Source organism: Pantherophis guttatus, chromosome 7, assembly GCF_059756535.1.
Source record: "Pantherophis guttatus breed Tessera chromosome 7, ASM5975653v1, whole genome shotgun sequence".
NCBI classification, from domain to species: Eukaryota; Metazoa; Chordata; class Lepidosauria; order Squamata; family Colubridae; genus Pantherophis; species Pantherophis guttatus.
This window is the reverse complement of record NC_142069.1, coordinates 42,504,493-42,522,189: the sequence shown is the minus strand read 5'-3', so window position 1 is coordinate 42,522,189 and position 17,697 is coordinate 42,504,493. Positions and strand designations below refer to the sequence as shown.

The window sequence follows — 17,697 nt, the reverse complement described above, 5'->3', positions numbered from 1 at the left end:
GTTGTGGTGACCCCCAACCAGGGGTGGGTTCTAAATTTTTTTACTACCGGTTCTGTGGGCGTGGCTTATTTTGTGGGCATGGCTTGGAGGTCATGTGACCGGGTGGCCATGGCTATGTGTATAGGGACTACTCAGAGGGCTGAAAAAAGTCATTTCTGACAGGTCCTCGCACTTTTGACTGGTCCTCACACTTATGACCATCCTCACATTTATGCCCGTGCAGCATTCTTAACAACCATGTCACTCATTTCACAACTGCTTCTTTTCACCATGGTAGTAAGATAGGGCAAAAAACATAAAATGTGAGCATAGTCGTAAATTCGAGATCTGGTCAAAAGTGTGAGGACCAGTCAAAAATAACTTTTTCAGCCCTCTGAGTAGTCCATGTGCACAAAAGGACTACCCAGAGGGTTGAAAAAAGTGATTTCTGACAGGTCCTCACACTTTTGACCGGTCTTCGCACTTATGACTGGTCATTATTTATGCCCATTGTAGCATTCTTAACAACCATGTCACTCATTTCGCAACTGCTTCTCTTCACCATGGTGACAAGATTGGGCAAAAATGTAAAATGTGAGGACAGTCGTAAGTTCGAGGACTGGTCAAAAGTACGAGGACCAGTCAGAAATAACTTTTTCAGCCCTCTGAGTAGTCCATGTGCATAAAAGGATACAGCAATAGAGAGGGATGAAGGAAGGGAAGGGAAATTAGAGCAGGAGTGAGCGTAAGAGAGAGAGGAAGAGAGGAAGAGAAGGAGAAAGGAAGAGGAAGTAGGGAGGAGAAGAAGAGGGGGAGGAAGAGAAAGTAAGAAGGAAAGAAAAGAGAGAGGTGGTAGGTTTGAGGAGAAAGATTGCTGTACAATAAAAAAGATGAAAGGGAAGAAAGCCAACCCCAAACAAATATAAAGATATTAAGATAAAGAATGAATGGTTAAACTTTAAAGAATAAAAGAGAACAAATATGAATAAATAACAATAATTAGAAACACACATACAAACATACAATGTATTTTCTTTGAACAGAGTATTTGGCCGGTTCACAAATTTAAACAGTGTTTAGTCATTTCAATTAAATTTACAATTTCTATATTTCCTTTTTGCCATATTTATTCCTCATCTATTTTTGTAAAAAACCAATATTACCCTTCATTCTCATCTCTAATCTTAATCAAATTCAATTTTTCACTTCTATTCTATATTATACCCCTTCCCATTGTCATCTATTTTTATATCCATCCTCACATTGGTTAATTATGTAATATTACAGTTGTTTAATATAAATTCAACATTTTAATATAAATCAATTAGTTATATAACTACCTTTTTTGTATATTAATTAATATGAACATGAATATTCCAATTATTTCCATGCAATCCAATTTCTTACAAATCAATTAATTATATTTACCAATAATAATAAACCAAATAATTTCCCCCATATATTCCTCCAAATCACAACTTAACCATTTCTGCTTTCAACACAATATACAATTAATAGTATCTTAATTATTACAATTCCCTAGTTAAATAGAGCTTTTTTTCTTTTGTGTTTTAAAATCTTGAACTCTCCTCTTTTCCCCATTGTTTTAAATTTCCCATTGTTTGCACCTACCTTTTTTGGTGAGGAAAAAGAAAAGAAATCTGCCTGCCTAATTTTCCAACTTGCAGCAACAGCAAAGCAGTTTCAGTTTCGTTTGCAGCATAGCTAGGGGAAAAAAAATCTGCTCCAGCAAGCAGCAAGCCCTGAGCAAAACAGCTGAGAGCAAAACAGCTGAGGGTCGGGAGCCGATCTAATCAAGGGCTAATTTGCCTATGCTGAAGCTCCACGGGCCAATAAAATTACAAAAAAACACCGAACCATTTGTTAAATTGCTGGCTCGCCCGCCCCTCACCCACCACTATTTATTGGCAATAAATAGTGGTGCAGAGGGGCGGAGCGAGCCAGCAATTTAACAAAGCCCTGCGGTAAAAATTTAAACAGTTTTTTTTCCTCTAGCCATCAGCTGGGACTCAGGAGGCAGCAATAGATTGGGAGTGGGCGGGATAAGCGAACGGCCGGCGATCCAACAGAGCAGAGAGTGAAGGTGAGTGAAGGCATGGGGGGGCGAGAGAGGGCTTTGGCGACCCCTGTGAAATGGCTGTTCGACCCCCAAAGGGGTCGTGACCCCCAGGTTGAGAACCGCTGATCTAGACATTTCTGATCCCCCTCTGCTCCCTGGCAAACAGATCTCTTTGTAAAGGTAAAGGTTCCCCTCGCACATATGTGCTAGTCGTTCCTGATTCTAGGGAGCAGTGCTCATCTCCATTTCAAAGCCGAAGAGCCAGCGCTGTCCAAAGATGTCTCCATGGTCATGTGGCTGGCATGACTAAACACCAAAGGCGCAGAGCGCCGTTACCGTCCCACCAAAGTGGTCCCTATTTTTCTATTTGCATTTTTTACATGCTTTTGAATTGCTAGGTTGGCAGAAGCTGGGACAAGTAACGGGAGCTCACCCCGTTACGCGGCACTAGGGATTCGAACCACTGAACTGCCGACCTTTCAATCGGCAAGCTCAGCGTCTTAGTCACTGAGCCAACACGTTCCCTTTGTAAAGATAAACATGTAAATATGTGAGATACAACATAAAATAAAACAGAAAAATGATATTTCATAAATCATTAGGAAATTTAACGTATTACTTGTTTCTCATTGTAAAGTAAGATAGAAATACAAGGACAAGAACATAGTCCTTGAATTGGCTCTGCCTGTTTTTGGAACATATTAGAGAATTTATTTGTTAACATTTTGTTAGGTTTTAGGGTTAATATATATATGTGAAATTTGGTAGTACCTGTGCACTGAGATTTAAAAGAGGTATCTGAATTTTGAGCAATTCAGGGTAATGAGGCCCTACACTGATTAGCCTGAGCAAGCAAAGTGTGGCTTTTCACACACTTTCTACAAGAATACATCACATACTAATATTCCAGTTTCAATTTCTTTCTCACATTTTCTTCTAATTGTTATTTTCTAAGTCTGATGTTAGGTTTAAATATGGGTGACATCCAAATGAATGAAGACATTTTTAGTATTTAAGGGCAATATGTCACTCCAGAGTTGAGGTCCAGGTCCAAAGATATGGAAAGAGGAGGCATAATAAGAATAAATACATTTTTATTTCCTATTCCAAATGTTGCTATATCTGAAAGTCAGAATATACAACCAATAAATATGATGTAATATTCTCATTCTATGCAAGTGACTTTAGTTACCTAATTTCTTCCAGTGCTTCATACAAAATCTATTTTCCCCTTTTCCCCTTTCTCTTCAGTGCCGTCATAATTTAACGTTCTTTAGATTTCATACCCAAATTTAATCTGAAAAAGAGGAAGCTTTGAATTTCTACATTTGATCTGAAAGAGAGGTACTCTAAAGATTTCCAAGCACAATGCACAAATTCTTTAAAATACTCTCAGAAGGAAAATGTGCCATGCTTGGATATTTCTGTGTGGTATAAGCGTACTGATCAAAAGCAATTGAAACAGGAGAAGAGTATTCTCTGTAAATAATTTATTAAATCTTATGGTTCAAAAATGTTGATATTCACTATTTAGACAAGTATTTACATACTTTATTTTTTACAACAGCATTTATCTAACTTGTTCTTCTGGTGGAGTTTGAAACTGCATTACAGTATTTTCATAATATAAGAGATTTTTTTTTTTTATACAGAGCAGAAGTTGTATAGTAGTTACGTAATTCATCTGGAAAAGGAAACTAGTTTATATGTTTTCTCTCTCTCTGAATATATCTATGGATGTATATATGATGTATATGTGTACGTGTGTGTGTGTAACACACTTGCAGTGGGTTGATGGAACTAAGCATTAATGTTCTTCCTGAACAAAAAGCTACCCCTAGAAGCCAATTTGGCATTTTTTTTCTTATAGTTTGTTTTAAGTATGATATGCTATAGTGATTTGATTCAGACAACACAAAATAATATCATAGGCTTCAAAAATCATGTTGCTATGCTTTAATCAGAGAAGCCACAGTGTATGAATTCAATCCCAAAACTGAATTGGCTAGGCTAAAATGAAGAGAGAGAAAAAATGAACCAGGATAGGAACCTCTTCTGAGAATGAAACTCTATTCAAGTTAGCAAGATTCCCCAACTCACTATGTACCATTTAAAGGAGGAAGTTGGTAATACAAAGGCAGTGCTAAAGACGAAGGTGGGAAAATATGCTTTCAACAATCGCATTGTATACATCTACAATTTGACTAATCCAATATAGTTCAAATGTTAAATATTTCATGAGGTACAACACAGTTAATAAGTAAATCCAAAATATAACATTACATATTTAAGGCTGGAAAATATAGCTTACTTGTTCAAATACCATTGTAATAATATATAATTTGACACAATCATGAATTTTGTGTTAGATTTTCATAAAGCTAAAACATCTTATTAGTAATAGGATTGTGTATTTGGGTTTTAATAAACATTTCACAGTTTATGTATAAAAATGAGTGAATGAACTTTTTCTTCATATAAAGGAACAGGAAATCCCAATCTTAAAACCTCAATATTAGCTTACCATAACTTCAATTAATTATGGCATTTTATACTTATTAAAATTCCAGCATCAACTTTTAGAAATTATTTTAGGAAAATGATATTTTTAGTAGTCTTTCCACAGGACATTTAATAGTTTTGAATTTATAGGTACAGTAGTGGCCAAAATTGTGGAAACCTTTTGGGAAAAATGTATTTTCTAAAACTAGCTAGTAACACCACTTTTTTTTGGGAATAGTACCATAATGGAAATGGAAAGATAATTTTATCAAGAATGTAATACATCTTTTGGACCCCCATGATAATCTGAAATTAAGAAATGAGTTGGAGTTGCAGGGAAGACAACTGGATTGGTGGGCTTATGCCCAAATTTGCTCGAAATTTAAAAAAGATAGGGAACAAGATGGTATTAATTTGAATCAGCATGATCTGGACAATATCATTCTAGGAAAAGAGGACAAAATGTTATCAAGGATATATAAACTTTTAATAGACTATTGGATAGGGGATGAAATAGTTAAAGACTCTATGATTGCCTGGGGGAGAAATATTGGCTATCCAATTGATATGACAAAATGGGAAGAAATCTGGCTTAAACATATGAAATTCCTGTGGGCAACATCATACAAAGAAAATGTGTACAAGATGCTGTACAGATGGCACCTTCCACCTGCTCATCTTTCTAAAATGTATTCAAATCTTTCACCAAACTGTTGGAAGTGTGGGGAGATTGGCACCTATTTCCACATGTGGTGGACCTGCTCCAGGACGACTGAATTCTGGAAAATTATACAGGCATGGATCATGGAAATCACAGGTTATAACCTAATTCTGAAACCAGAGTACTATCTACTGAACATCAGACCAGGCAACATAGGCACAAATATATGGTGTCTGTGTGTATTTATCACCACGTCAGCAAGAATATGTTTCGCCCAACATTGGAAGGGGAAAGACCTGCTGGCTGAAGATTTGATTTTGGAGAAAATTTTGGATTATGCGGAAGCCGACAGACTAACTAAAGCATTGAGAGATCAAAAGGACTCCATATATTTCCAATGTTGGGACAAATGGTACGTTTGGTTGAACAACAGACGCCCAAAAAGTCAAGTATAACCAGGATTATGTTTAATATATGTTAAATCTGACTGAAGCCTACATACTGTAGAAAGTGTAAATATCATGTAAAGTTCCTGTCGCGATCATTTGTTTGACTATTTCTTTTTTTTGATGTATTGTTTTAAATAAATAATAATAATAATAATAATAATAATAATAATAAAAGAATGTAATGCAATAACTTTTATGAAGTATTTGCTTTTAGAATAGCAGTTACAGTATAAAGAAGAAAAGTGAAACACGTAGAAAAAACGAGATATATAAAAATTATCATGTCAGTTAATTTATTTTATTATTTATTTTATTTTGTCGCATTTCTATGCCGCCCAACTCCCAAGGGACTCTGGGCAGCTTACAACAAAGAATAAAACAATGCGAACAATCCCTTAAAAAATGTTAAAAAGAAAAAAAATTAAAACATTAAAAACTTTAAAAACATTAAAACACATGCATTCCAATTCGTGGCCGGGTCTCGCAAGATCATTATAATGAGATCAACGGCCCCAGGCCTGCCAGAAGAGCCAGGTCTTCACCGCTTTGCGGAAGGCCAATAGGGTGGGGGCGGTCCGGACCTCAGGAGGTAATTGGTTCCAGAGAGCTGGGGCAGCCACAGAGAAGGCCCTCCCCCATGGCCCCGCTAATTAATACTTAGTTGGGTAACCTTTAGCATGAATTACGGCCTTACAACATCTTCCCATGGAGTGAACCAAGTCTTTTAGTTCTGTAACTGTTATAATATGATACCAAGATTGAATGATTGCTTCTATTAACTGGGTTTTATTGCTGGGTCGCTTCTGACTAATAGGTTTCTTTAGTTAACTCCATAGATTTTCAATTGGGTTAAGTTTGGGCTATTCCCAGGCCATTCCAGCAGTGGAATATGATTATCTTGAAACTCCCCCAAGAAGTGGTGTTATTAGCCATCAAACCTCAAAAATACACTTTTCCCAAAAGGTTTCCACAATTTTGGCCGCTATTCAGTGGTGGGTTCCTCCCAGTTAGGCCCAATTCTCCCGAGCTGGTAGCGGTGATGATATGATGTCATTGAACCGATTCTGCCTCCCCGTACCTCCCACCCCCCCATCCCAGTTATTCTTACCTTTTATTTGCCCCACCCCCAATCTATTGCTGCCTCCTGAGTCCCAGCTGATGGCTAGAGGGGAAAAAAACTGTTTAAACTCTTGCCAGGGGGCTTCAAAGGGCCACCCTACAGCTGATCAATGTTAAAACAAATGAGTAGACCAGAGCCTGCAAAAATAAATGGGTAGACCAGTGCCTGCAAAAATGCATGAGTAGATCAGTGCCTGCAAAAATACATGAGTAGATCAGTGCCTGCAAAAATACATAAGTAGATCAGTGCCTACAAAAATAAATGGGTAGACCAGTGCCTGCAAAAAATAAATGGGTAGATCAGTACAGCTCTGCAAGCAGTTAAAAGCCTGGTAGACCAGTACCTCTGCTAAATCCTAAATAATTGTCACATGACCATTAAGCCACGCCCACAGAACCGGTAGTAAAAAATTTTAGAACCCACCCCTTCCGCTATTGTATATATTTTGATTTAAAAAAAAAACTATTACAATTCTATACATAAACACCACAATAAACATACAAAATCATGAACCTGTAAATATAAAACTAAACTTCTAACTTAAAAAACATATAGTCCATTTACGCCGTACACTTTCTTCATGGACCCAGTAACCATTTCTTATTCTTTTATACCATTGTAATTATTTTTTTTGTTATCTCCACTTATTTAATCTATAAAACCCTTTATCATCAAGCTGTTTTTCTCTACTTTTATACTATAATCAATAAATGGACTCATTAAGACACTGTGCTTTTTACTCAATTCTTCTTCTATAAACCCTAATAAATACATCTTCCCTAAAATCCTAAATTAAACTGGAATAGCATGTGAACAGAGGTCAAGCATTCTTTATATGCATAGGCACTACATTCCAAACATCAGGTGGTTGGATGAACAGATAAGCATTTGTCTGAAGCATTTCTTCAGCTTTTCTGCAACCTTACAGAGACGAGCACTTACTAGTTGTTTTATAGTTTTTAAAGCTCTAACCAATGGTGGGTTGCCCCCGGTTCGCACTGGTTCTATAGAACTGGTAGTAAAACTGGCGGGAGACTCCGCCCACCGACCCTGACGTCTTCTTCTTGCGCAGAAGAGTGCGCGCATGCGCGAAGCGAGTATGCATGGCCTGTTTGCGAACCGGTAGTAAAGGTAAGTAAAACCCACCCCTGGCTCTAACCATTATCTAGATGCTGTAAAGCTCAGCGGTTCAGTTGAAATTCCCTTGAATAGCCCCCACATTCCTTATTGTGTAGCAAATGTGATAGATTCTAGAATCTACTTGAGGCATACAGTATATTTGAGATAGGTAGGATTTTGTTGCTGTTGAATTTTTTATTTAAAATGGTCTCACTGAGTATTTAATTTCTATCCACTCTTGTTCTCAGTACAGAATGGCCTAATCTTGAGAAAGAGAAATTGAGCCTGGTGTTCTGAGTTTCCATCTCAACCATTGATTGGCTTAGATCTAAGAGAAAATGTTCAAATCAAACATGAGGTACTGATTTTCAATCAACAAAGGGATGTGAAGGACTTTTTATTCTCACAAACTGACAAATATGATAGTGTTATTAGTTCCTGGGCAACAATAAACACATTGCCCTCCGTGTTATTGTTATTAGAATTAGTTCTCACACAGTCAGTAAAGAATATGGCACCAATTCTGTCCCTACAAAACCCTACAAAAATAAGAGCACATAGAAATTGGCCACCCCAGACAAAACAGGAGTCTATTACATAAGGCAAGAATTAAAAAAAGGTGCAAAAGTATTTGAATGTCACTTCTATGTTCTGTGTAGCCCTCTCTAGAATTGTTGGCCCATGGTTTCCTAACTTTCTTCACTATTTATTAGGCATCTTGAATTCCTGTGAGTTCATTTGTTTAGCTCTGCTGGGTAAACGGGGAGGGGGGATTCTTGTAACATTGCAACAGAGTTAATGTATCCTTTGAAAAAAAAATAGCAATAGCTGACCACATCCTATTTCAATGTTCATTTTATACAGAGTATTGAAATGATTTAATTCAATTGACTTCATGCAAATGATTTAATACCATTGCTGAAAATGTATTGCTACATATCCAAGTAAGTCAGAGACTGTATGCATAAAGTAAATGATCAAATTTTATATGTAGGAATGGAGTCAGATACTGAACTAATCTACTTAACTAAAGATAACATTACATCAAAAACATTTGTGCCTCTTTGGTGCACATAACTTCTCACTTTGACAATAAAATTAGTTAATAATAATGTTTAAATCAATTATCCAGCTATAATCTGCACAAGAGCCCTGTATGCTAAATCACACAAGGTGGTGCCTTCCAGAAAAGGAAATATAGCCATATTAGCCAGAAATTTTGGGACTTGTAATGCAAACACATCTAAAGCATACCACATTGGGAAAGCTGCATTGTTACACAAAAAGAAGTTTCTGCTATATGTTTTAATACTAAATCTAACAACATCAGAAATAAATATATTGGAAAAATAGATAAAATTGTGAAATACCATTAGTTATTTTAACATCATCTCAAAAATGTTTGCAATATACAGAACCTACATCTGAAACAAATATATTATGACAACATATGCATATATATTAGATAATAATATCTCTCTATATATATCTTATCAATATACTGTATACTTAGTTTAGATTCAGGGATATAACTATAATAGATATAATAGGAATGCCTATGTTCAAAAATACAGTTTTCTAATTTTACTGCTCACAAAAGATAGAATTAAACTTGTGCCTGGTATTCTCCAGGAATAAGAATTTTATCTACAAATGGAATGGCATACAAATAAGAACTCCAGCAAATCAAAGACATTTTACTTGATGACTTGATTAATGAATTGATTACATCTGCATAACTTTTGCATATGACTTGCACTCTAATACTATAGGGTGAGGTTGTCCAAGTGTGAAAAGACTGATTAACTTTGTTAGTGTCGTAAGCTTGAAGCAGCCCTTTGAAGCTACTTCACAAAGGAACACGACCCACTTATAAAGAGTGGATTTAGGCCATCACATAGCTTCACTTTGAGTTGCATCTCAAATCCACCATGGTCCATTTATTAGCTGGAAAGATTATTATTCAAGCCTCTTTCTGGTACTGGGCATATAGGAAATCTGTGACAAAAAAATCTTACCTCAAGGCAAAGTGTGATTACCTGGCCTGGCCTGGCCTATTATGTGTATTTATTCAAAAATAAGTCTTCTTGGGTTCAGTAGGATTGTCTCAAAGGTATAGCAGCTATCCCCAATCAAACGCTCACCAAGTGTATTATAACTGAAATTTCCAGAATTTCCAGTCAGAAGGCTAAAGACAATCCTAACTCATCTGATGTGTATGATTCTGACCTCAGACCTACATATTTTTATGTAATACTACGTTTCATGAAAAAAGTCCAAAGCCTAAAGCTAAACAGCTTTTAAAAGAAATCTCATCTGTTTCAGACAGTTTAAACTTGTGACATAGTTTGCACTGAAGCAGAAGCATCATCATTCCTTCTTACTACCGGCATTTCTCCTTTACATATTCTTATGTAAGGGGGAAGATGGATTACTACTTTAGGATAGTGCCTACCACTCATGAGTTGATAAGTAATCACTTTACAAGTAATTAATAATCTCCTTTTCATCCCACACCTCATCAGCTCAATTGACTAATCAACAAAACATTGTAACTTTAGGAAAAAGAGAATTATGCAGAAGGAAAAATGGAAAATTATGTTAATTTGGATGCAACAATGCTATATGATTGTGAAACTATTATGCAAGATAATAACATGCAGATGTGGAATATATTTGTCCATAATGCCTTGCTTTTCATGGGAATGTACAATCTGATGGGCTTTGCTATATATATAGTCTATCACTTATATTTTAAAAGGAAGATTACAACTGCAAAAGGGCTACAAGCCCAGGATAGTCTTCATTCTTGATGGGGCCCATCTTACACTGTTCTGGCAAATTCTCATTTAAGTTTCATTGTAAAGAATACAGAATTGGGCCACACACACACACATACATAATGATTGTGTATTCTTGAATTTTGTTAACAAGTTGTCATCATGAGTACCTTACCATACAAAAGAAGACTCAAATAAACCTTTCATCCTAGGTACAATTCTGAGAAAAATCACACAAAGAGTTGATTATGCTGCTGACTTCCCAAACTGTTCTTATTGTAATTTTGCACAGTTTGCTGGTGAACACAGTTGCTCTTGCTCTTTATTGTAAAGTTGGAATACAAAGCACAGCTTTGCTATTAAGTTGTTACATTCTTGGTTTAGAAAGTCTTTCTTGATAGCCATCTATAATTAAACAACAAAAGTATATAAACCGTCAAAAGCATAAATGGACTGACATTCTCAATTGCTTTAATTTATCATTATTATTTTTTAAATGCATGTATGGGCTTATCTTACAAAACTTCAGGCAGCACTGCAGTAATAATTAAAGCAATTCTTTCTTTGTATTAATTTTAATATATCATATAGTTTGGCGTAGTGATTAAGGCATCAGCCTAGAAACTAGCAGTTCTAGTTCCAGGTTAGGCATAAAAGCCAGTTGGCTGATTTTGAGCCAATCACTCTCTTTCAGACCAATTTACCTAATAGGGTTGTGGTGAAAATAGGAGAAGGAAGAAATATTAGGTTTATTTGCTGCCTTGAGTTGTTTACAAAAATAATAAAGATGGAATAAAAATGGGCATTACACATAATTGAAAATTGTGGTTTAATTTCTAAAAGCCCTTATAATTATAGTTGAGATTGGGAATCTAAAAACAAAATCGATATGCATAAAAATTAGCAATATCAGCTTAATTAATATTAGAAACGATTTAAAAGGTTTTTTAAAGAAATATAATGCCTGGTTTTATGTAATCATATGCATTTATGTTTTGTTTCAATCAAGATTTCTTGAATTAAACTATACCGTCCTTATCTATATACTAGGTGAGAAATAATGCCTTATTAATTACAATAATTGATTATAAAATCATGCTAAAACATTAGGGTTAACACAGTGCATGGAATCAGCTACTGCCTATTTTCAGTTGATGCTTATTTTTTTAGACCGCATAGGCAGCTAATACAAGCCTTCCTATCAAGATGGACATTATGAAATCATTGAACAAATAACATGAATTATTAGGCCAATTATTATGCCAATTATAATCATGCCAATTATAAGTGGCATGAGCTGCATCACTGTATGGACACAAATAACACAATTTGTATCATTTTCACAATAATGTCATAATACATATGATATTATTTGCCCCACTCCCCCTTACAACAAGGAGGGAATGGTTTTTGCGTGCACGTGTCACTTGTGCAAATGGAGCTTCCTATGCTCACCCGCCACTTGTCCGGACTGGTTCCCAATGGGCTGTGGGCCGAGGTTTGGACACCCCTGTTATATACAGCAGAATAAACAATTAAATCAGAAACAGATATTTTAGTCCCTGAATTATTTATTATTTAGGATGTTGTGAAATGGGGGAATATATAAGTCTGTGAGGCAGATCAACATCTGGTAATTCAATTAAAGAAAGATTTAGTTGAAAATAAGAAAGACAAACACTCACCTATGACATATGATTCTGCTGTGCATTTTGCTGCTGCTGCTGTTGCTGCTGAATTAACAACTGTTGCTGTTGCCTACGCCGTGCTGTCCTCAGTTTTTCAAAGCGAGCTTCCATCTCATCTAAAACTTTGGGAGTGTAACGCACCACCAGCTTCACACTGTCCTTAGCAGCCTTCAGAAGTTCCACTGCTTTCTCATGATGTTCTCCTTCCACACTCTGGTTGTGGAATGTTTAAAAATAGCAAAAAGCAAGAGGCTTTCAGCTTTAGAACTATGAGTAAGAAAGAAAAAAACTATACCATGGCTGAACTTGGTCCCACTAGGTCTCCCCAATTATAGCTTTGGAGTCTGTAGTTAGGCCTGTCCCCGTCTAACATTTTAGATCCTAAGGAAGTAGCTACTCTAAAGTGTATCCTTGTTACTCTCCTTCTAACCACTGGTGGTGCAGTGGTTAGAATGCAGTACTGCAGGTTAATTCTGCTAACTGCTGGCCGGCAGCAGTTTGGCAGTTCGAGTCTTACTGGTTCAAGGTTAACTCAGCCTTCCATCCTTCCGAGGTGGGTAAAATGAGGACCCAGATTGTTGGGGGCAATATGCTGACACTGAAAATTGTTTAGAGAGGGCTATAAAGCACTGTAATGTGGTATATAAATCTAAGTGCTACTGCTATTGCTAGTGCTTTTCCAGTGGGAAAGGAAAAAGAAAGGCAAAATCAACTGAGCTGAAACTGCATCATCAAAATCCTCCAAGTAGAAAAAATGTGTGATATATTTACAGTGGGGCAAAAAAGTATTTAGTCAGCCACCTTGTGCAAGTTCTCCCACTTAAAAAGATGAGAGAGGCCTGTAATTGTCATCATAGGTAGACCTCAACTATGAGAGACAAAATGAGAAAACAAATCCAGACAATCACATTGTCTGATTTGGAAAGAATTTATTTGCAAATTATGGTGGGAAATAAGTATTTGGTCAATATCAAAAGTTCATCTCAATACTTTGTTATATATCCTTTGTTGGCAATGACAGAGGTCAAACATTTCCTGTAAGTCTTCACAAGGTTGGCACACACTATTGTTGGTATGTTGGCCCGTTCCTCCATGCAGATCTCCTCTAGAGCAGTGATGTTTTGGGGCTGTTGCTGGGCAACACGGACTTTCAACTCCCTCCAAAGGTTTTCTATGGGGTTGAGATCTGGAGACTGGCTAGGCCACTCCAGGACCTTGAAATGCTTCTTACAAAGCCATTCCTTCGTTGCCCAGGTGATATGTTTGGGATCATTGTCATGCTGAAAGACCCAGCCACGTTTCATCTTCAATGCCCTTGCTGATGGAAGGAGGTTTGCACTCAAAATCTCACGATACATGACCCTATTCATTCCTTCCTGTACACGGATCAGTCGTCCTGGTCCCTTTGCAGAGAAACAGCCGCAAAGCATGATGTTGCCACCCCCATGCTTCACAGTAGGTATGGTGTTCTTTGGATGCAACTCAGCATTCTCTCTCCTCCAAACACCACGAGTTGTGTTTCTACCAAACAGTTCTACTTTGGTTTCATCTGACCATATGACATTCTCCCAATCCTCTTCTGGATCATCCAAATGCTCTCTAGCAAACTTCAGAAGGGCCCAGACATGTACTAGCTTAAGCAGGGAGACACGTCTGGCACTGCAGGATCTGAGTCCCTGGCGGAGTAGTGTGTTACTGATGGTAGCCTTTGTTACGTTGGTCCCAGCTCTCTGCAGGTCATTCACTAGGTCCCCCCGTGTGGTTCTGGGATTTTTGCTCACCATTCTTGTGATCATTTTGACCCCATGGGGTGAGATCTTGCGTGGAACCCCAGATCAAGGGAGATTATCAGTGGTCTTGTATGTCTTCCATTTCTAATTATTGCTCCCACAGTTGGTTTCTTCACACCAAGCTGCTTGCCTATTGCAGATTCAGTCTTCCCAGCTTGGTGCAGGTCTACAATTTTGTTTCTGGTGTCCTTCGACAGCTCTTTGGTCTTCACCATAGTGGAGTTTGGAGTGTGACTGTTTGAGGTTGTGGATAGGTGTCTTTTATACTGATAACAAGTTCAAACAGATGCCATTAATACAGGTAATGAGTGGAGGACAGAGGAGCCTCTTAAAGAAGAAGTTACAGGTCTGTGAGAGCCAGAAATCTTGCTTGTTTGTAGGTGACCAAATACTTATTTTCCACCATAATTTGCAAATAAATTCTTTCCAAATCAGACAATGTGATTGTCTAGATTTGTTTTCTCATTTTGTCTCTCATAGTTGAGGTCTACCTATGATGACAATTACAGGCCTCTCTCATCTTTTTAAGTGGGAGAACTTGCACAATTGGTGGCTGACTAAATACTTTTTTTACCCCACTGTATATGCAGGATCCAATCTGAACTGGTCACCAGGACCAGAGATTTTGTCTTCTGAGCTTTTGGACTTGTCCTGGAGCCCATCTTCAGGAAACATCTCCCTAGCAGAGTGTATGCTAGGTTGTTCTGTGTGTGGTATTTATATGGTACTTGTTGTGTGTGGCTTTTTAGATATTACTTGGGGTATTGACCGCTGGCTATTACGTTGTTGGCTTTTGTTTGCTTGTGCTGTCAATCCCTGACCTCCCAAGTATTGACTGGATCCTGCAACATTATCCTAGGACATGTATATTCACCGTCATTCATGATATATTTATTTACCCTACTTATATGGCCACCTCTCTAGCCAATAAAATCTAAGTAACAAACAAAATAATAACAAAGAATTTCATTACAGCAAAAAGTCAGCTAAAACTGCATTGAAGTTCAGTAAAACCCCAACCATTAAACATTATTACTACTACTTCTACATTTCTGTTGGAAGCACCTACTAAGGCACTTCCAGGTTGAAAGGATTAGCCGGTGACATCACTGTTGCCACGGGGATGCCCGAGAAGGCTCCTTTCATGTCCCTGTTATTTTCCCTCCAACATGGAATCAACTCCCCCTGGGGTTCCGGTTGGCCCCTGACCTTTGCACCTTCTGCCGCGAATTAAAAACATGGCTGTTCAAATTGCCCAGCCTGGACTGATGGGGTTTGGATTATTTTAATATGTTTAACATGTGTTTAATATGTATTTTAACATGTTTTATTTGGTTTGATTTTAATTGTTGTGAGCCGCCCTGAGTCCTATGGAGATAGGGCAGCATACAAATCAAATAAATAAATTAATAAATTAATAATAATAATAATAATAATAATAATAATAATAATAATAATGGTACTGATTTATCTACTTGCATTTGCATGCTTTCGAACTGCTAGGTGGATAGGGGCTAAGGCAAACTGAGGGGGATTCATTCCGTTATGTGGCTTATTCCCAGGTTTCAAACTGCAGAACTGTCAACCTCTTAGTGGTCTTTTGAGCACTAAGCCCCCGTAACCCCAATTAAACAACACACACTCCTGCCAAAGCTCCCCCATTAACAACCTAACTCCAATGCTTGGGGAGGAGCCAGGCTTTCATAACTTTCCAAAAGGCTGGCAGAGTCGGGGTTGTCCATATTTCAGAGGGGACAGTATTCCATAGGACAAGTCATAGAAAAGAAGGTGCAAAATGACAGTGCTTTGCAGTGGCACTGAGAACATGCTCACTCTGGGATAGCATAAATCACTAGGAAGAGATGGTCCCAGAAGTAGCGGAGTGCAATGTTATGTAAAGCTTTAAAGGTGGCAACCAGCATCTAGCACTGCATCTTTGAGCATCATCTCGGTTTATCTTTTGGAATGAAAATGGTGTGAAGGCAGTTCAGTTGTCAATTTGTGATATGTAACTTCAAAATGTTTGAAGCATTGGTATAGGAATATAGATACAAAAGCTCCATGTATGTAAATAAATCAAAATGTGCAGCTGAAGTTTTGAGCTTGAAGCTGAAGCATCAAGCATTTATATCGTCAGAGACTTGTCATGACTTAAAGTCTTTAAGTTTGATGCTTCCTATCTCTCAACATCAATGAACCGAGCCTGGATGAGACTCAAACCATTTGAATTCCAGTACTTGCAAAATCTTTGTGCACAGACTTTGCTTGTTCAGGATCAATGCATTATTGTGAAAAAGGGTAAGGGATGGAGGCATTTAATATTAGTAACAGGGCCAATAGCCATGCTTCACTTTCTGTATGCAAAACATTCTTCTTATATACAATGGATAAAGAAGATTACAGTCTCTGAATTTTGCTATGATACCTTCTGTATTGGAAATAAAAACTCATTTCAACTAAACCATAAATAAAACCATATATTAATATATGCTAGTTGGGCAATTGCAGGATGGAACCGCCCATGGATTTCTTGTTGAATAATAGCCACTTGCAAACTAAGATGTCACGAGGAGACTAAAAAATTCTCCAAAGGTTTCTGAATGTGGTTACTTTGAAACAACACATTTGTGTCCATGTATTCTTTTGTATGCACACTAGAACTACCAGATCTCGGTTGCAAAATTCTGGATATTACTTAGAAGACAGCAAAAATACTGCAGTAGTCATCCAGATTTTTTTTTCAGTCTGAAGCAGTTTAAATAAGCAGAATTAATAAAATCGGAATATGTTCACATACCACTCCATTAACAGAAAGCAGCTGGTCTCCCCGTTTGAGTCCTCCATGCTTCTCAGCTACTCCTCCAGGAATTATGCGAGAAATATAAATAGGAGAATTTTGTTCTTTTCCTCCCATTACGTTAAAGCCAAGGCCTTCATCCGTCTTTGGCAGTTCTACCACTCGGGGATGAGAATGCCCTTCACTAGCTGCAAATGCAGCAACTGTTGCCTGGGGGGTGGAAAATGCAATTTTTATACATATTATGAACACGGTTAGGAGCACTTCTGCTCATTTGTTTCAAATATGTATTCATAAGAACGATGCTTTAAAATTTGTTTCTTTAATTGCTTCATTTAAAAAAAAAACTAATAAAATGTAATACTGCTGTACCCAAGAGAGCTGCGTAAGTTATATCCCAGTGGTGTTATTCTGACGATCGGAATGCTTAAATCTCAAGGTCTCCATTCCATGTACAGTATGCTCAGGTGGAACTCCTACATATGTGGTTATTTGCAATTATGTCAATGCAATTCATATCACACAATGGCTCTATGTTCTATATGTACAAGAATTTTTTGAAAGGGAAACTCAGGGGTAACAGTTCTTATGGAAACGTATGACTAGTTTTTTTCCCCTAACTACTTGATTAAGGATTATTTTTTATATTATTCATGTCGTCTTGTATTCTTGACAATTCTGTATTCTGTACTCTACTGGTGTTGAACTGCACCAGTAGAGGCTAAACCAATT

General features: G+C 37.3%; 1 protein-coding gene across 4 annotated transcripts in view; it reads right to left on the bottom strand.

Moving 5' to 3' along the window:
- Nucleotides 1-8,291: 8,291 nt before the first annotated feature.
- Nucleotides 8,292-17,697, bottom strand: part of LIN7A (lin-7 cell polarity scaffold A) — a 30,062-nt gene continuing 20,656 nt past the window's right edge. For 3 of the 4 annotated variants that reach the window (XR_015728942.1, XM_034403673.3, XM_034403672.3), the window contains 3 exons: nucleotides 16,966-17,175; nucleotides 12,376-12,591; nucleotides 8,292-11,095 (listed from right to left, as the gene is read on the bottom strand). Coding sequence is in view for 2 of the 4 variants with exons in the window: in XM_034403673.3 (XP_034259564.1) it covers nucleotides 12,376-12,591; nucleotides 16,966-17,175 (426 nt within the window). In the remaining 2 variants the exon portion in view is untranslated. Of the gene's footprint in view, nucleotides 11,096-12,375; nucleotides 12,592-16,965; nucleotides 17,176-17,697 lie in introns of those variants that run through there. The other variant, XR_015728943.1, reaches the window with a different exon arrangement.